Raw genomic sequence first — 20,128 nt, forward strand, 5'->3', positions numbered from 1 at the left:
ACAGGATTATATATCTTCAAGCGCTCATAGTTGTTCCAGTTTTTCTGATGGAAGCAAAAGCCATAGATTCTGTAAGATTGAAAAAAAATCTTGGCAAATCTTCATGAGGTGGTTATTCCCAACATTTCTGTAGCTAGAACAGAAGTCAAAACTGCATGTAATGTATAGTTATTTAAAATGATAGGCTAACTCATGAGCCTGGAAAAGAAAGTAGACAGGACCATTTACCATAGCATGTTGCAGTAATTAAGGGTATTATTCATAAGCCAGTTCCTCCAAAAAGCCTCTAAACTGTTACCACCCACTCCTTCTCCTCCCTCAGCCTCACCAGTTGTTTTTTCACTTGATTGTGGCAATACAAAGACTACCCTTCAGAGGGCCAAACTTTAGGACAGCCATCCTGTCTTCCCTAGGCTTTCACAGGCATTGCCAACACCTACCTTTGATTATATTTTGGCAGTTGTGCACGCTAGAATCAAAGTGAATGTCTAAGTCTCAACTGATTTATTTTATTAGCGAATATTTACTAAGGCAATGCACATTCGTGTTGGCACAGGTAGTGCAGCACGTACTTCAGTGCAGTGCCAGCTGCAGATTGCAGAGAGCTCAGTTTGCAGCCTGGATGTGTTGTTATGACACCGTTTTTCCATGTGCTCTTAGGTTTACAAGGAGCTCTGCCAAGCGATGTGCTGTGGTCTGGGAGCAGCGTGGGATCTCCTGCCTGATCCAGGAATGCTTGGAGGGAGCCAGGCAGTGCCCATCCTCGCACCTGGGGACTGTCACAAAGCTGTCACACCGAGTTTTCACAGCACTGCATGTGTCATTTTGAGTCTTGTGGAACACGATTTGGGGGATCCCATGCAAAAACCAGAGCTGGCTCAGCACAATGACAGGGTCGGTTCTGAGAGAGGAGAGTGGACACAGGCTGCCACCTGCCGCGGGGACACGCGTGGGACAGACACACGGACACAGGCTGCCCCCTGCCGCGTGGGACAGACACACGGACACAGGCTGCCACCTGCCTGCGGGGACAGGCAAGGACAGCCCCCGCTGCCCATCGTGGCTGCTCAAACAAGTTTAAAGGAGCTTAATTCTGAAGAGATGTGACTGGGAAGCTTGAAAATACTGAGTTATTTAGTGACCACTATGCATCCTTGGATGAATGAGGGGACACTGTCTGGTATGAATTTAGCTGCTGCTCCACTCGCTCCAAGTACAGGAATAGGTGTTGTCCTTGTATCTTAGACACACACCTGGAACCCCAAGACTCTTTGGGGCAGCCCAGATCATGGTCACCCTTCCCACGGGCTGCAGTGACAGCCCCGGTCCCCACCCAGCCCAGCGGAGCCGGGTGCCAGGGCACAGCCAGCCCCCACAGGGACAGAGTGCGCCATGCCAGGGGCCTCCCTGGGCTTCACAGCAGCTTGAGGAGTATCATAAAACATTCCCTGCAGCTTCAGCTGTCCCAGAGAAGTCTGGAGAGGGATTTTCACGTAGTTTTAAGGAAGGACTAGGAAAAGACCAAGAAACATAAACCTTCCAATACTGATAATCTGGAGAATGTATCAATCCCATCACTGACTGTAGGATAAACATGCAGGAAATGAAACCGGGTTCTTCTGTTTCATCAGCTTCTTGTTCGTGTCCCAGAGACACCCATACAGGCAGATCCATCCTGTCCTACAGGCAGCCAGTCACGTGGACATCACCATGGGAAGATGCAGGGGAGACAGGGTCAGTGTTTTCTGCTCTGCATGCCCCAGGAGTGTGGGATGCTCAGTGCTGGCTCCCCAAGGTCTGTGCCTTTGGTTTCCTCCTGCCAATGCTTTTTGTCACTTACTCCTCTCCTGCATTTGTTCAGGACCTATTTTTCCAACATTCCTTTGGTCACAGACATTTTTTGCTTGTGATTCCCCACTAGGCTGAAAATAAATTGCATTTTATCACAACTGCTAGTATATTGAGGGAGCAAGAGACCATTGTGTAAAGTGATGGGAAAGGGCTCTCTAGCACTCTGAAAGCTTTAAAAATCTTGCTTTCAGTTTGGAAGGGAATTTCAACTAAAACCACTGAAAAGGTCTTCAAAAAACGCTGACAATATGTTGTTTTGTGATTGTTCCCAAATCCCTCATAATTCTCAACCACAGCTCTGTGCTAGAGGCTAGATATGCATGGTGGGTGTTTTTGCTCTTGCTAGCAGTGGGATAGCAGGAATGTGAGTTTCCCTTTGATGTCCAGACTCAAAGTATTGACAACACTAAGAGAGGGATGTGAGTTTTGAGATTGTATCTTCCCTCAAAACAGGAAAACTGGCTATCTCCAAGGCTTTTCCCAATACTCTTTTATTCTTCTCACGAATTTGTTGGTATTTTTTTCCTTTTCTCTCCTTCATACAGGAAATAAGCCTGAGCTCTCACACTTCAATATGCTTGTCATGCTATCTGTGCAGAAACATTTCAGCCTCTTTGTACTGAGCACTTCATTTCTCAGGCATGTCTTTTCAAGAAGTGGCAGCCTGCAGAATAACCTTGAAAATTATTTATTTCATATTGCAGCAGTCCTATATACTAGAACTGTCTTTAACCATTCCTGTGTTCTTCTGGTACGATATTACAACATAATATTGATTTTGTTTCTGTCATCTTCAAGTGTTTGGTTTGCTTGCAGAGCAGCTGTAACTGCACTGCATTTTGCAGCATGGATGAACAGCTGGTGTGGGTGTGCACAGCAAAACAACCCTTGGAATTTCTGAACAAACATCTCACACGTGGGCACTTCCAAATTGCATGAAACTTGAGTAAGATCATCCCCCTGGCCTTTTTTTCTATTTTCCTGTTCTTCTATTGTAGTTATTTTAAAATAAGAATTGTTTTGGGTGTACTATTTGCATGACACGTGACATTGTTTTGCAAAATTTTGGCTTCCTGAAGAGAGAACTTTTCCTTTGTAATCTGCTTTTCAAAATGTGACAAGTCATTCCCTGGGCAAGTTTCTCTTTCAGTTTTGACTTGCTTTTCTGATGCTGTGTTTCTGTAAAGCAGGGGAGTTTGGGCTTTGGTTTCATTTTTCTTATATAGCCTAGTTTGAAAATTATGTCAGAAGCGGTAGGCAATGGAAATTTGGATGTGCTGCTGCAGGCCAGCAGAACTAACCACCTTCAGTCCCCGATCCAATTACTCTAAGCTTGATCCAGCTCTGCCCTGCACTGCTGACTGCAATGCAGACACATACAGACTCCTTTGGAAAAGTAACTGCACAGTATAATCAATTCTCCTGTTTGCTACACAGTGTTACAGTTAAGAACAAAAAATTATGATGTATGCTAACCACCAGAGTCAATGGCAGTGTGAGTTGAGCCCTGCAGACCTCTCCTGAACAAAATCTGACTCATTGCTCAGGGACTTTTTTTAAACCATCCTTTTTATACTGAGGTTGGGGAATTCCAGTGTGATGAAAGATAAATTATCATTTTATTTCTCTGTCAGAAATTTATGAGGTTTGGTGGCTCTGTTTTAAGATGGCTGTAGTTCAGATTGGTCAGTTCCTTGCTCCCCTGGAACCCTGGGAGGTGGACCACCTTCATTTCTGCTGGCCAGATGCTTCACTTGGAGAGACAAAGCCAGAAGCCAAGGGAAGAAAAAGTTGAAGTCAAGCATCTGCCAACACAGCTTTAAGCTACAGGCATGCCTTCCTGAATGGGACATGGTATAGGGAGCTGCCTATCTACCAGGGCATGTGAGAGCATGGAGCTCTCCTTCCTCCCTTCCTGTCTTGGCTTATACACAACTGCATCCTACAGATGATGGCACACCTGACCCCACTGCTGGGCTGCTTTTCTGAAAAGCAGATATTTTATTCTCTTAGGTATGTGTATGATATTTTATATGTATGATATTTTATTCTCTTAGGTATGTGGCCAAACAGGACCAGGAGCAACACATTGTCATGGTGTGTCAGAGGGGTGCACAGAGAGCATAGATACAGGCCATTCACACAGTGCCAGGTGTAATCAGTCCATGGATGCACAATTTGGCCCATGGCTGTTGAATCATCTGACTGCAGCAGCCTGAAGGTTTTCCTTCAAAAAGCAGCACAGTGTGTGGATTTTGGTAATATAGCAGTGGATTATATACTTAGGAAAATACAGCTGGATTAGAGGCTCCAAAGTGGGGTGGAAGGTTTTGCTGACTGCTTAGCATGGAAGGTGCTTAAGAGCTGTACAACATGCACTGGTTCTGGGCAAAATGTGCTCTGTGCCATTGAGACCTTTAACAGGTCAAGTCTATGAAACAGGTAATGAGTTCAAAGCTACGTCCTGCCTTCCCTTTAGGCTCCTGCTTGATGCCATGCACAGATTTTAGCTGTTTTCAAAGGCTATGTACTGCCTTACAAGGTACCTCACTTCCAGCTACATGGCATTTTGGAGGAACTCCACATGGCTGTGGGCACCCAGCATTGGCAGGGGTTGATTGCCAGCCTCTGGCACCCTGTGGCCAGCCTTTCCTTGCCTTTCCAGGTCCTGTGGTCAGGTGGCAGCCATGGGACCCTACCCCACAGACCCAACACCCTGGTGGGCAGGTGAGAGCCAGCCCAGGTAGCTCTCTTCCTGTTTTGGCTCAGTCCTGATACTGGCTGGAGATGTTCTCCAGGGAACTGATGACAGAACCAATGAAAGACATCTTTCTTACCCTGTAATCTGGAAAAATCAACCTTTCCAGTGAAGTCTCCCCTTCTGTTGAAGGACTGTGTGAGATTTGCACAAATGGGTGTGTGAAAGGGAAAGGCCTCACAGCAAAGCTGCCAGCACTTTACTGGTCCTTTGAATTTAGGAGCCGAGTCCTCTGCACTTGGTGATAGAATAAAGGTAAGGTGTTTTTTCATGAGAATGATCTCCTTAATTCTGATTTGCTAACCTGAGTAAAAACAAACTCAAACAAAGCATCTATATACTGCACGATAAGAAAGACAGAAGTCATGTTTTATGCAGATTTTTTTTAACGAATAAGATGCTTTTATTGTATCAATTTCTGCATTAGAAAAGCATCATACACACTGAAGGTTGCGTTCCAGAAATGATGTTGTGCTGCTGACTCTATTAACCCCATGCTCCTATTTCTCTGAAGGTTTCAAACATTAGAAGAGGCTTACAAACATTGCTGAGAACAACAGAGATAATTATTTTTACCTAGAACTGAGAGCTTTTAGTATAGAAAACTTGCACACATATACAAAACTCCATATACACACAGAAGTGCTTTCATGAAAAATAGAAATTGTATTTGCAGCAGAGTAGAACATACACAGCAACACCTATATTTCAGATTAATCAGGTGTAAGGCAGGTAACATTATTTTTTCAAGTACTCTTCCTATGTAGACTCATAACATGAGCTTTCCCTTCAAAAAAAAAAAAAAAGGAACAGCCTGCATTTTTAATGTATGTAGAATGTTACATTGATTAAATAATGCAGGACCATGCATTTAAACAATTCCTTTTCTTCAAATTATAACTTCTTTCCTCTTATAATGACTCCTATAGCTGGAGTCTTATATTGCACCTTTTAGTAAACAAGTCATAAAACTTCTTGAAGTCCTTAACAACGAAAAAAGGCTAGAACTTTTTTTAAAGGAAAGATATTGCTGCAAAATTTGCAATTATTCCTTTTACATGTAATAACTTACTTGAGTTCAATCAGAACTGCCAATGAAAATGTCATTTTAAAACTTTGCTATTTATATTAGAGAAATACTAATTCAGAAATAAATTTCAAGTTACTCTGTGCAAGGTCTCTTCCAAACTAGCAGTAGAGGCTTTACTTAGCTCAGCACTCTCACTGGAAGAGTTTCCACCCTCCTGAGTGCTTTGCTCAGTGTCAGGATTGCAAGACTGCCCCCCTTCCTGAGAGCTGGAAATAGCTGCCTTCAGTTTTTTCTCAATTTTATCAGCTACAGCACACATTTTTAACTCTCTCAGGCTCCTTATTAAGGTTTCATAGGCTCCCTTCATCCCATGACTTTGATACCAGACTTGTAACAGCCTAATCTTCTGTTCAGATGAATCACCAGGAAAATCGTGAATGCTTTGGTCTATGGCAGGTTCTGACACACCACGGTGACGAACAAATGTCTTGACTTCTGTGAGTGTCATCTCTGCCACAATACCAGGAATGTATTTGTTCAGGTCAACATCTAGGAGCAGGAATGAAATTAATGCACCTGGCTCTTTTATCATACTGGGTTTTATCACCTGCACTCAGATTTGATCTTCTATCCAAAGCAAATTAAGTTTCAGGTATTTGTGACTCAGTATGGTTTACGTGTGATTTTTTACAATGCATGGCAGGTCTCTTTTTACAAGTTCCTGCCAGATGCTAGGTATTTCAAAGATTCAGGCTTGCAGCCATATGGCTTTCTACCACCTAAAACAGAGTCTCAGTTCCCTCTGTAACCTATTCTGTCCTTCTCTATCATGGAAGTGTGGTCACCTCTCACGTACCCATTTTTCTCAAAATAGCATTGGGAGAGCTCGTGAAACAGAACAGGTTTTCTGTTGTGATACAGTCTTGGAGCTTATCTTTTTTCCTGTTGTGTACCACTCCTCTGGATTTGTTCTTTAACAGAATGTAGGTTTGTGAATCTTCAATCCCATTGTGGACTGTTCCCCTGTCATAAATATCCACAGTTATAGAAACAGTTTGCTGTTTCCTAGTGTCTGTACCACATGCAGAACTGAAATTCACTTGTAGACAATGCATGATTGCTCCCTATACAACAGAAATTCCTCCTGAGGCAAGATTGCCATGATGCCACTAAGTGCCTTGATGAGCACTATATGAACTGGCACTTCTTTAGCAAGTGTTCATTTTGTGCTGGCATGACAGGTCTGGACAGTGGCAAAGTCTACACAAAAATACTCTGTTTTTTTTTTTAGTTTAGGACTTTTTTATCTGTATCTGTTTTCTCTTTCTACTGAATTTTGATAAATTGTTTCTTACCTTCAACTATAAGAGGTATATCCACCTGAAAAAAAAAAAAAGGCAGGAGAGAAATAAGTAGAAACAACCTTTGTAAAATCCCACACTTATCTAAGAGGATAAATACATTTCATGATAAATCTATGATTTTCTTTTAGTTTTCTCCAGGATTCCTGTTTTATGAATGGGAGAGTCAGACCAGACAAACAGACCTCTTTTGACTTGGGTAAGTTTGGGGAATCACCTCCTAATGCCTAGAATTATGCATGGGGACAGAAGCATCCTGGGTTGGTGGAGGCCTGATGATTTGTGAAGTTTTGATCATGGTTATGTGATTTAGGAAGCATTCCAACAATCCTGAAGAAGTAATACAGGGTTTCTCTTACTTCTCCCAAAAAAATTCTTGTGGTAAAATTTACTTCATTCATGTCATAGAAGAAAGGCACACAAATATTTGGGGAGACCCAGTGCAATTTAAATGGAAAACAGTTCTTTGCATAAAGCTGAGTTTTTTATGACCAAAGCAACAATACTTACATGGTCTCCTTTGTAAACTCCATTACCTGGATCATTGATTTTAAGATCCTTCTGTTTTCTTCTCTTGTCTGAAACAAAAAAAGCATTTTTAAAATTTAGGGTAGGATATCTCTCCTTTGGACTCCAAGAATATAAAATTATATTTGAATAAGCATCTAAATACCTCATTCAGAGTATAACTAGGAACTATGTACTAGGAATAAGCAGGGAATCACTTACACCAGACTATCGCTCCAGCTATTATTGATAGTAGTAGTAGTACCCCAGCAATGATCAACCACAGCGTTGCTGGATCTGTTGGAACATTGGAAAATTTGCATGAAAGTTAAGTCAAGAAATGCAATACAGCAGCACACCAAATTTTAAACAAGACCGTGTCAGGTTTTAAAAGCCCTCCTAACACAAAAGCCAAATATGTTAAAGACATAACCTATGGTGAGCTGCCCCTAAAGAGGGGTAACAGCCCCTACACCTGCACAGTGATCAAGGGAAAATCATACTCTGCAGGTCAGTAGAGGGAACAGTGGGACTGAGGCCCTGAGCTGTCAGGAATTACTATGGCCAGTGTGTAGAACAGGACAATTGCAATTGCCGCTCAAAATACAGCACGTGCTGCACCTTGCTACATTTTAATTGGTACCTTTGGTTCCACACACAGTGTCTGAAGCTGCAGTACATTGCTCTTCAATTACACCGCTTTCACATCTGAGAAAATATGAACACAAATTATTAGGGAATGTTTTTTCTCTCTTAAGCTGTTCAGAGAGCAAATCAAATCTTCTGAGATGCTTTATCAGCAAAATATTTCACATTTTGCTGATAAATATGCTAGTTTCATATTCTAAATTCCTGATCTTGGGGTTTGGAATTTAATAGGTACGAAAATGACATGAAAATTTGTGGCAGTGGGAAAACGTATGAAATTATATTTCAAAGTAACAGCAGATCACACAAAGACAACAGGAAAGCTCAGATACTTTATTAGACTTTTTGAAAAGCATATGCAAACTCAGTGGATACATAATTTTTTCTGCATGCTTTTGGAAAGCCTTCCTGGCTGCAAATTGAGCTGACTGAACTCAGTCAGCTCAGGTGCAAAGGAAAATTGGTATGCCTTCCCTGAGGTTATAGATTACCTTAGCCTCTGCCTTGAAACCAGCTGGAAAAAAAATGTGATTACATATTAACAATTTCATATGTAGTGATGAAGGCATGAACTTACATGGTACATGGAGTGCAAGTGTCACATCCTGTAGAACTGCAGAAATGGTTCTTTACACAGGCACACTGCGTGTCCTCTTCTGGGGTACAGTTCTTCACAACCTCCAGCCCTAAAAACAGATCTCTTAAGTGTACTAGTGTGAAAAAGCAGGCTTCTGCCCACAAAGTCTTGTCCTCAGACTTGCTGCTAGCTCCACCTCTGCTGGAACTGGCAAGGCTTAGCTTTATAATACACACACGGAGCTTTTCTAAGGAGCTGGGCTGGCAGAGCTGCCAGAGAGACCTCTGCTGGACGGGAGCGCAGAAAGCTCATCCATCACACAGCGCAGCTCTGAAACTCATCACACAGTGCAGTTCTCTTCAGGAGAGGACTCATTCAGCACAGCCAAATCCTAACTTCTTTTTCCCATTTAGTATTGAAAACTTCTGAGTTTCCAGAAGGAAACTCAGAAGACCACACAGCCAATCTCCCTACTTGGTAATGGAGATGGGTTCTTTGCACTCCCTGACAGACAAAAAGTTTTACCTTTTCTTGAAGACCTCCAATGATGGGGAATTCCCCTGTCTCTTTTTTGGCTAACATATCCATGTTAAGTATTCCTCTTAAGAATCAAAACAAATTATTAATTTTCTCCTCTCCTCAGTTTATATGATAATGCTATCTCCATCCATGAAAAATATACTTCTGCATTAAAAATTACTGTATCTCCCTACTATGAAAGCTATTTTCATAGGTATATAAAAACAGAACAAATTTTTGAGTTACTATATTCAGTGCCCTGCTGTACTTTGAAACTACTTGATATTTCAAAATTTGATGAAGCTCTACTGTGACATCAATGCTGAAGTAACTCATGGAAATAGTGGATATGAACGATCATAAGAATGGTTCACATGGAACTTCAGTGTTAATTTTCCTCTTGTCGGTCTACTGACCTCTCTTGAACTACATTACTGTCAGTGGAATATTGTGACTAGCCATTACCCTTTTCCTCCCTTCAGTTTTAATAATTGTGACACATATAAAATACTCAATTGTTTCACTCTTACCAATTTCATCACCCACACAAAAATGCTTATTATAGTAGAAAATGAGAGGAAAGTTTTCTATTCATATTGAGGTCCTAAAGGAAGGGGAGAGGACTAAAGATTGATATTCCAACAGGTGATCTGAGTACACCCATATTGGAGTTGAGAACTGTCTGTCCATTCACTAAACTTGATTTTGAGTATGAGGAATGAATAACTGTCATTCCCTAAATCCAAGCAGAGGACATCTACAGGACACCTGGTGGAACTGGTAGGAGATAAGTTTAATGGAATTTTTAAAAAAAATCTGTGATGGGTATATATGCAACAGGTAGTGAATTTCTGCTGTCACCCAGCAGGTTCATGAACAGAGGGCTCATAAATAGACACTGAAATGACTAGGCAGGGACAGATCTTCCAGTGTCCTTTCCCTCAGCTGTGGATGCTGACAGACTGCAGGGTCCAGACCCCAGAAAGCAGACAGGTTGGTTTGTGCTATCCCTGAACAGCCCCTCGTGCCTGCACTGCTGACTGCAGAGCCCTGGCTGGGTGAGCCCCTGCTCTGCCCCAGGAGGGCTGGCCTCACAGCCTCACACACTGTCCCAAACTGCATCCTGAGTGTCTTTCAAAAGACAACAATCAGTTTTAAAGAACATTATCAATTTGTGAAACGCTATTAAAAAATCATTACTTTTTATACCCCTCTTTTAAACAGCGGGTGAAGAAGAGGGAGAACTTGCCTTCCTTGACTCTAACCAGTTTGTACAGTGTCAGCTTAGCAAGGGCTTTGGCTAAGCAAAGGCAGATATTTGGAGAAATAATGGACCAACTATTTGTCTTCCTACTTTGTGCTTGATGAAAGGGAGCTGGAGGATAAACTTACTACTTTCTCACAAATTCATTCATGTCCTACCACTAAAAGTTTTGACTCTGCGTGCTAACCACGACTAGGAATTGTGGAGACTTTTCAGTGAAATCCTGTGTGAAAGAGGAGTCATTGCTACAGTTGCTATTTCTATAGACTTACCAAAGTGGCTGTCACACATTTTGCATCTCCGACACTTGTCTAAGTCATTGGGGTGATCTATGAATTCCTTTCCTTTCTGACATGGAGCACAGTGTTTGGTAACATCTGTTGGGCAGGAGACATTTTTAACAAAACCTGTAGAGACAGAAAACCAACAATTTAGAGAGCAGCCACCAGCTCTAAGACTAACATCAGAATTTCATTTTTATTCCCAAATACTTTTGATTCCAAATATGGAATGTATATTCTTTGTGCATGTGTAGATGCACTCCAGGAATGCAGTATACGTAACTTTTGATTATCCCCACTCTTCCTCCAATTTAATACTGAAGGAGAACACACTAAACAAAACTACATGAAAAATTGGAAAACCCACAAATGTATGGAATCCTGTAGGCAAAAGCATGTGTTTTCACTTTTTCAACCTTTTTCAAATATGTGCATGTTAATTCTTGGCTCTTTTCTAACAATCACATTACGAGAGAACTACTCTTTGTAGTGAGACGTTATTGGTGCATTGAGCTTAAGAAATATCTTTGAAGTGGCTAATGTCCTGTAACAAAACAAAGATACAGCTGGAATGAACTACTGCATCCAGGAAACCACCTCATGCCTCTCCAGTAATGACTTCTCAACACACATCATACTCACCACTTCTACATTTCTTGCAACACTGATTATCTAAATTGTATTCATCCTCCTGGCAGTAAGCTTCCCTCTTGGAAATGATTCTCCTATTGGATGTTATTAGGGGTTCAGTGTCATTTTTGCACTGTGTTTCAATAACTAGGAGAGCCACCTAGGAGAGAACAGAAAATTAGACAAAAAAATGTTTAGGACTGTGCACTAAAACTGTGTAGAAGAGTCACATTAGTAGCATTATCTATAACTAAACATATTAAAATTCACTCCCTTATTAAAACTGTTCATTGCTTTAGATTTAATAGACAATGAGGGCCCATATTAAAGCCATGAACACTACCTTTACAAACACTCTCCTTTCAAATTAATTACAACAGATCCATTTCTTTGAATTTTTTGCACTGTCAATTGCACTGTCAATTTGCACTGTAAATTGTATAGTGCTGGGAGCTTTTTGTTTGTTTGTCTTTATTTTGGTCATTAGGCAGTAGAGGTTTACTGGTGGCCCCTGCCCTGCCTCTTCTCATGATAATAATAAAGCACTGTGGCCCAGAGGCCAAACCATGGTTTTTGTATTACTTTGGAAGAAGGAGGAAGAATGATAAGGATAAATCTGGTATAGTTTGCCTTCTTCTCAGCAACATTTTCTGGGCAATTCTATATTTACTGTACATACACTAAATATGAGATGTCTACATAATGGAGCTATGGATGCTGACCACAATTTCAGTTAGATGCAGAAAACTCTTTATGTTAAATTACTGAAAAAGCATTTTGGATATCAAACTGGGCTCTCAAGTGAAGGAAGTGTTATCTGTTGCTAACTAATGATGTAACCAATAAGATCATTGCCTTCTACAGGTAGCCACTTCTTTTCATCCTCTCGTCTATTCACAAGTGAGAAGGTGGAAAGAATTTTATTTCCTTAGCAGCTGTCTGTTTAAAATATATATACTATTAGTTACTGGACGTAATTAAGAAGGCCTTTCTTTGCACCTGGAGGTGAAGCTCCAGCAGCTGAAACAGCATAATTAGCACTGGAGAAACTCTGAGTAGGGATATGCCCATCAATTCCCCTGCTTGGTGCTCTCTCCTCCTTTGCTGCCAAAGCTTTCAGAGTGCTCTCCTCTGAATCCTAGTGTTAAAAAAATTAAAGTCTCCACAGAAGCTTTCAAGTGGATGTGCCAAATTAGTGTGATTTGTTTTCCTTTTGTCTAGGAGAGCTACCTCACTAAACACTGGGTTAGAAAGTCCAATTAAAAAATAATCACTAAAATATAGTCAGAGATGTATGACCAGTCTGGTTTGGTTTTTCCTAAAGCAGTATGAAGGAAATGTCGAGAGAGTCATGCAGAAAATAGAATATAATCAAAGAAGGAAACATATTTCTAAATTACTAATACCGGTAAAACCTTGCTTATTTTACCAAATGCCTGCAAACACGGTGAGTGCAGAGATGTGTTCCCTCACACCAGCAAAGCTCCCTGCTCCCTGTTCCCTCACACCAGCAAAGCTCCCTGCCTCTTGTTTATGCTTTTGTACAAACGGGCTGTGCTGGTATGAGGAGCTACAGAAGCAGAACATTTTCAGATGGATGCCCTCTGCTCCTGCTCACGGAGATGAACTTCCTGGTACACTTACAAGAAGTGGGGCTGACTTCTCAGAATTTGACACTCAAGCAGCACCAAACACCTACATTGGCTCTGCTTGCAGGGATGTCTTACAACATCTTCCTGTGGAAGGAATAATGATAAAACTCTGAAGGCTTTTCTTCAAAGCAACGCCCTAATTTTTTCAAACATTTTTCCTCCTGGATTTGCACCTTCGTAAAGGCAATCCATTTGCTATTTACAAATTTGGGGGTGTCTCATAGGAAAAAAAAAAAACAGAAAAGAAATAATAGTCATTTAGCTTCCTGTGCACACCTTAGTTGCTTTTCTGTTGTCACTGAGCAGTAAACACCAATATCAGAAAGGAAGCAGTTTAGGGGCTTTTAGACAGGGATGATAGGTGCTTTTTTATGACATGTACACTCAAGCAGTGGTTGTATGTTTTCAGCCCAGAATGAGTCACAGAGACTCCCTTTCAACTTTCTCAACCTAAAAAAATTAGTTTTGGTATCTAAACTGAAGACTTAGATTGCACTAAGCAGTCAATGGAAATAAGATCAATCAGTTGGGGACATCTACCCTTAGCAGAACCCATAAAAATATGAGCCCAGATTTTCTGGTTTTGCTGCATTTGCATTGCCCAGACAATGAAAAGAGTTTTCTACCTGCTTCCTCTCCTTCATTACAACAGGGCCCTCCAAAATGCTTTCACCAACAGGTATTTGCTAAGGACACTTTTATGAAACCTGTTTTCATCTGCATTTCTAGGGCACAGTGACAAGAACTTTCATTCCTTTGAATACTCGTGTCATTTTGGGACTCTCCAGCTCTTCCTCTGTCAAGGTATTCTTCATGACATCTCAATCTATTTCAACAGAAAAGCTTGTGCAAGACACAGCTTATAGGTATGTAATCTCAGCTTTGGAAGTGTGTGAGCTTGTAATTTGCATACAGGACTTTTTAAAACTTTACAATGTCAACCCTGAGAAAAAAAAAGTCTCTGTTTTCTCCTGTTATCTTAGTAATACATTTTATTTTTAGCACGCCCCTTCTCCCATTTCTCATCTATAAATGCTGATGGATGAGAAGACTGATGGTTACAGTATGTGGCCTTTTTTTTTTCCACTCCATATTTGTTACATGGACCTAGGTACATGAGCTCATCAGGGGCTTTCTAAGTGTTAAAAAAAGGAGGAGGAGGGATTTTTCTGATTTTTCTTGGTTTTTTTTGCCTTGTGGAAGTTAAGTTGCCAGAACTAGCTTCATTTTAATATGCTTATCTCTGTAATTAATCTCCCTTGTATTAACTCTGTCAGGCTGGCCTTTTCAAAGAGTAATTTCACTCAAAGAGTAATCTTAAGAGGATACTCTTCTCCAATTCTTTCACTATGACATGAAATTTCTTCTTCCAAAACCTCTAGTATCATTTTTCCTCCAAGTCTTTTTTTTTCTCCCACCAAGGCTGAATCTCAGTTAGTACCAAAACAACCTCTAAAAATAGTATTTTACATTCTAAAATCTTTTATGAAAAGAACAAAAATCAATTTTTTAAAGCCCAGCAATGGGAGTTGGTATTTCCCTACATCTAGAAGCACCCTGAGCTTCTTAAATTCCAAGGGAAATGTGTGTGTTTAGTGCCTGTGAGAGCAAATAGCCTCAGACTGTTCAGCACCTTGAAACACTCACTGTTCAAATTCAATCCACTACCCTTTCATATCTCAGCTGACTCACATGCAAACTGAAAAAACATACTGGCGCTGGGGGTTGTATGATTGGTTATTTTGTTGGGTTTTGCTCTTCAGAAGTACTGTACTACTAAGCACCTACTAGTAAATACTACAGTAGTAAGTGTAGTAAATACTACACTATTTGGAGAGTTGGGAGAGATATTGACAGCTCTCACCTCAATTTGTTGAAGCTAAGCATGAATTAGAGCTTGTCAGATAGAAATCTAGCAACCCTCACCCTTTTTCTTTTATAACACAAAATGGTTTTCTTATGATTTTCTCTTTGTTCAGTGAGTTACTGCAGAGATGAGGGTGGTTACGGTGGAACCATGCACAGACATGTTTCCAGAATTGGGGCCTTTGTACTTCGCACTTGAGTCTTGGGTCATCCCACCATTTTATGGCTGTTTATGCATGCAAATCTGTGTATTAGTTTTCCATGATATGAGGAAGAAAGGCCAATGCAGTAATGCAGGAACCTTGTTTTCAAAGGTACATCTTCTGAACTTCCGGAAAACTGCCTGCTTTGTGGTCATATCATAATTACAAAATATTTACATAACGTTCACTCTCTGGCCTATTCCTGTGGAGGGCTGTCTTGAGGGGATTTTATGGTGGTACTTCATTCCCTAAAGGCCAGGAGAGGTTGGAGATGAAGCAGGAGGCTGGGCTGGGGCCTGGGAAGGCCGGGAGCGGGCTCGGTTCTCTCTCTGGCGCGCTTCGCGCTGCGCCTCGGACTGTTAGCTCACTGCCTGTGCTCCACCTGCATCCCTGCCTGCTCAGGAAAGCAGCTCTTCTTTGTCTTCCGCCACCTTTCCCCCTGGACTTCAGCAGAAATCATTCAGTGGTTTCTTTTTGGTTTTATTTTTCCACTTGATCTGTTTCGGCTTGCAGTCCAGGGAGCCTATGGGGTGGTGGGAAAGACCCAGGCCAGCAAATAAAGGACACTAAACCCCACCAGTTTCATCTGCTGTGAGGAGCAGACCAAAGCCAGAAGCTCAACAGGTTCCTATCTACTTTTTGCCTGAGCTGCTGCATGGATTTTTTTTTCTTCCCTTTCCTGAGACAAAGGGAGCAGCCACCATCCTTGCCCCCTGGCCATGGGGCTGGGTTGGGGATATAAGGTTCAATTTATTTTTCTGTCTTGTGGGTATCTTGTTTTGTTAATAAACAGGGTTTATTTTCACTTGCACCCACTAGTATTCATTTCTCTCATTGGCAAAAAGGGATTATTGGAGCCCTTCTCTTTAGAGGAAACATTAATTCCAGAGCATTTTCTCCTAAAATCTGTCTCTAAACTGATACAAGTATGTCTCAGTCATACGTAGCTTTGTAGCTTTTTCTACATGGAGAACTTGGATGTTTTCTAACTTTATAGACCATGGCTATTTTTGCATGACTATCCCTTGAGTGTAGCAGGGATTCCTTGCAAAATTGAGGTCTCATTTAACAAACTGTTTTCATGTTCTGGTTTAATGAAATAACATGCCAAACTCTGACCATGTTTATTATTTTATAAGCAGTGAAACAACATGCTAATTAAAACAAAAACCTTTTTAAAAATAGAGATTATGTAGGAATGCTACAGTCTTTCTAAGATATACTGAAATTTGGAAACAACTGGAAAATAAGAGAAAATATATATATTCTCTGGAGCAGTGTTATAAATGAAATTATTTTTAATCTTAAGATATATATTCTGAATTGTTCTAACATACTGAGCTACACTGATGTTTCTGTCACTAGTTGGCTGCTCCTGTACAGGAAAAGGTAATACACACTTCTGTCAGCAGAGGAGAATCCTCCTTTGTATTTAATTATGCTTTGATGATTTGTGCAGGGGCATGGATAGAGTATAAACAAATCAAATTGTGATCTGACCAACCTGTTATGCAGTTGGTCAGATCACAATTTGATTTGTTTATACATTAAGACTAGACTTTAACCTGACAAATCACAAAACAAACTGCGTTTTTTAGCAATAAAACCACATGGCGAAGATACTTCGGTCAGCTGCAGCGAGGTGTCTCTGGAACGGGAGAATTGGGCTGGGTTAGCAGTGTGTTCTGCAGGCACACTTCCAGGTGGCTGTGCAGTCCAGCAGGGCTCACTGCCACCCGCCTCATCCCCCGGCATCCCTGGGCTCAGGGCAGCTCTGCCCGGGCACAGGCCGAGCCAGGGCAGCCACACACCCTGCACCTGCCCAGGTGTGCTGCCCTGGAGCTCCCTGCCGCTGCAGCAACGCACCCGGACCAGCGCAGACCCTGTGCTGACCACTGACACACACTGATACTTCCTTACTTTCCCTGCTGCTGACGGCGGCCGTTCGGAATGGATCTTTGTCAAGGTAACTTTACTGATGAGAGAGACAGGAGACGGAAGCTCTCAGAAGGGACTCACTGTGTGCACAGGCATGGCTCATGCAAAAAGGAAGGCCCTGCCCTACTGATTCCAGTAAATGCTGACGCCAGGCTTGGACCATTCCTCTGGCTTCTCCTGGGCCGCTGTCATAGAGGTTCTCCTCTATGGAACTCCTGCTCCACAGGTATTTGCTTTTATGTTGCTTTCCCTGCTCGCTGGTAGGGATCGGCTGAGGTGCAGCGCAGGTCGGCTCCCACCGAGCCCGGTTTTAGCCCGGGCACGTCCCGCACCTCCCCGTGCTGGCGGAGCGGGGACTCTGCACCTGCCTGGCCCGCGGCTCCGGCCGCTGTGGGTGCCTGCGGACCAGCGCCAGCTGTCCCTGGGTGCCCCCACCTACAGCCACCTGCATCCATCCCCCTTTTCCTCCGTCCGCTTGACACAACACGCACCTCACTGAGCACCCTTCAGAACTGCCTGAACTTGAAAATGAGTTTTTTCCACTTAAAACATCGCCCAACGAGCTGACTGAAACGTCGCTAACAAGTTTGCCACGGCCGGTGCCGAGCAGCAGCCGGGCAGCGCTCCCCGCCCCGCGGCGCCGCGTTCCTCGTCCCCGCCGGCCCCGCCGCCCGCCCGCCGCCCCGCTGGGGCGGACACTTACGAGGAGCAGGGCAAGGAACCCTCGGGCCACGCCGCCGCCGTCCCGCACTGTCCCCATGCCGCCGCTGCCCGGCACTCTCCGACGGGAAGTGGCCCGTTCCTGCGGGACAGCCCGAGCTGCCTGTGCCCTCCCATGCCCCGCCGCTCCTCCCATGTTGGCAAACACGGCACGGCACGGCACGGCCCGCCCCCGGCACGGCCCGGCTCGGCACGGAGCGGGGGGCTGGGCTGGGCTGGGCCGGCCGTGGGGCACGGCAGCCCGGGCGCGGTGATCCGGCCCCGGGCAGGGCTCCGGCCGCCGGGCGAGCCGCGGACACCGGCGGGACAGCCCCGAGCCCCGCGGTGACCGGGAGAGAGCGCTCGGAGCTCCCGCTCGGGTGTCCCGGGGACGCGGGGACCGCGGGTGCTTGGCCGGGGACACCCACTCGGCAGCTCGGGGTGCCAGGCACGGCCCCGAGGTCACCGAGCCAGCAGCCTTAGTGCTGGGAATGACGCATTCGATTCCTCCGCTTCAGGTGCTGGGTGGAGCTATTGCCTCCCTACCGGGGCAGAAACTCTGTTTTTCAAGTACTGCCAAGGGCGGGCAGTCCCGTATGGGTAGAATGGAGCAGGCACTCAGGACAGGCTAAACTCACTGCAGCAGGCAGTACTGCCCTTTGCTGTCTTATTGAAAGGGTTGCGCAAGCCCGTGACTTCTATTTTCTGCCTATTTCCAGTCAGTTCTTGTGTTTTTCCTGCGAGCTTTCAGAGGTTTGAAATGCTGGTAGTCTGGCCTCCTTTGTAGAGTTAGAAATGACGTGATGGAGTTAGTTATCGATATGTGTTTTCATCTTTCAGGTTTTGACATGATTCGATTGCCTTGGGAGGACCATGGTTGCAATCGAGATGGCATTTTCATTTTAAACACCATTTTTCAGTGGTTTATGACTCAGATTTTCAAAAACTCTTCTACTTTTCTGCTAGTATGGGGCTCTTAGCTGCAATACATAGCATCGACAAAAAAATAGCTCCTGTTTTAAATACTTCAGGCTTTTAAACCACTTCCGGATGAACCAAAAGTACTGCTGACACACTTTTAGAGATGCTGCCTTTGGAGTAGCCTTGAACAATCCACTTTTTGCCTTCCCAGTGGCAGTATGGAATGTAAGGAGGGAGAGGCATCTCTCTTGTGTGCAGTGCCTGTGTTACACGTCTCTGGTTCCTACTGGGCAAACCCAAAGCAGCGTGTCTGTGAGGCTGCTAATTTTAGCGGAAATTTGCGTGCGGGTAGGGGTGGAGTAGGGACTGCAAGCAGTGTTGTCCAGATCCGGATCGTTGGTGCAGCAGAAAGCTTGGTAGAATTGTTTCCAGATCCATCGCTCCAGGGGACTGTGTTTTGCCCTAAAATCCAAACCGAATGTGGCCGGGCCCTCAGCAGGCATTGCTCAGGGTTCAGCGGCACCTCGGTGTGCCTCTCGCACTATTTGCCCGGTACCTTCCTCTGATGTCACTCTAGTCTGTGGGGTGCATGTGGTTTGCACTCCTCCCTGCCCCCAGGGTGTGATGACTGTGTGCATGTAGCTTCTTTGCGGTGAGCTGTTTTTCTCTTAGGTAGGGAGCTTTGAGAAGCTATCAGATTCACGTCAAAACAAAAGTGCCTGCGTGTGACGTGAAGTCGTACCTTATGTAGTTAATAACTATAGTTGTGGGGGGTTTTTATATATATAATGAAGAAAGAGAAATGTGCTTGGAGGACTTTTTTGTTGTTTGATGAGAAGACAAAGGCCTCTGCATGATTTAATGTGAATCAAGCAAAAGCTGTTTATGGTGCTTCTAAACATTTTTTATATTTACTTCTTATCTTGGCCTACACAGTCACGCACTGTTTAATTGGTAGCTCTGCTCTGTCCATGCATCTCTTGATTGGTCGCTCTGCTTTGTCCATGAGGCAAGCATGCATCTTTTCCTTCATCTAATTGGTAGATGCTGTGTCATTTTACTCGAGTTGACCCCCCTGTGTTTGTCAGCAACTTTTCTGCTTCTTTATTCTTGCAACATCAGCTTTTTTTATCCACAAAGATGACATTGTTCTTTAGTTCCAGAAGGTTAGGCTGGTTCATTTAGTATATGTCCTGTAAATGTGATCCTACAGTTTGACTATTCTAACTGTGAGACTAGTCAAACAAATAGTTGGTATCAGTGAGGACTATAAGGCCAGTGTTTTCATCTTTGCTCTGTTCCTTGTGTTGCAGCAGCTTCTTTTCAGCTGGTAAAAGTGGCAGCATTGACTCTTTTCTTTACTCACCCTTCAGCTAAAGCTTAGTTCTTGTGTCAGCAGCGGCCTGCTGAGCAATACAGGCTC

The 20,128-nt window shown here is 43.3% G+C and overlaps 1 protein-coding gene across 1 annotated transcript; it reads right to left on the reverse strand.

The window, feature by feature from the left end:
- Positions 1 to 5,410: 5,410 nt before the first annotated feature.
- On the reverse strand, positions 5,411 to 17,865 carry FAS (Fas cell surface death receptor). Its single transcript, XM_054276550.1, has 9 exons — positions 17,789 to 17,865; positions 11,439 to 11,586; positions 10,788 to 10,922; positions 8,733 to 8,841; positions 8,151 to 8,215; positions 7,730 to 7,798; positions 7,511 to 7,578; positions 6,995 to 7,019; positions 5,411 to 6,188 (listed from the first exon to the last, which is right to left on the reverse strand). Exons 1-9 carry the CDS (start codon positions 17,843 to 17,845, stop codon positions 5,767 to 5,769), a joined length of 1,098 nt encoding a protein of 365 aa, XP_054132525.1. The 5' UTR covers positions 17,846 to 17,865; the 3' UTR covers positions 5,411 to 5,766.
- Positions 17,866 to 20,128: the final 2,263 nt, after the last annotated feature.

This window comes from Melozone crissalis, unplaced genomic scaffold, assembly GCF_028551555.1.
Source record: "Melozone crissalis strain CALT ecotype California unplaced genomic scaffold, PUWL_Pcris_2 ptg000019l_1, whole genome shotgun sequence".
Taxonomy (NCBI): domain Eukaryota; kingdom Metazoa; phylum Chordata; class Aves; order Passeriformes; family Passerellidae; genus Melozone; species Melozone crissalis.

Bases quoted from the DNA above. Each gene is read 5' to 3' on its own strand.
- FAS (XM_054276550.1), bottom strand. From the start codon at position 17,845: ATGGGGACAGTGCGGGACGGCGGCGGCGTGGCCCGAGGGTTCCTTGCC. The intron at 7,579-7,729 runs GTAAGTGATTCC...TTTTTGTTTCAG, and splicing joins AGCTGGAGCGATAGTCTGGT to ACAAGAGAAGAAAACAGAAG. The intron at 7,020-7,510 runs GTAAGTATTGTT...TTTTTTTTTCAG, and splicing joins GAGTTTACAAAGGAGACCAT to GTGGATATACCTCTTATAGT.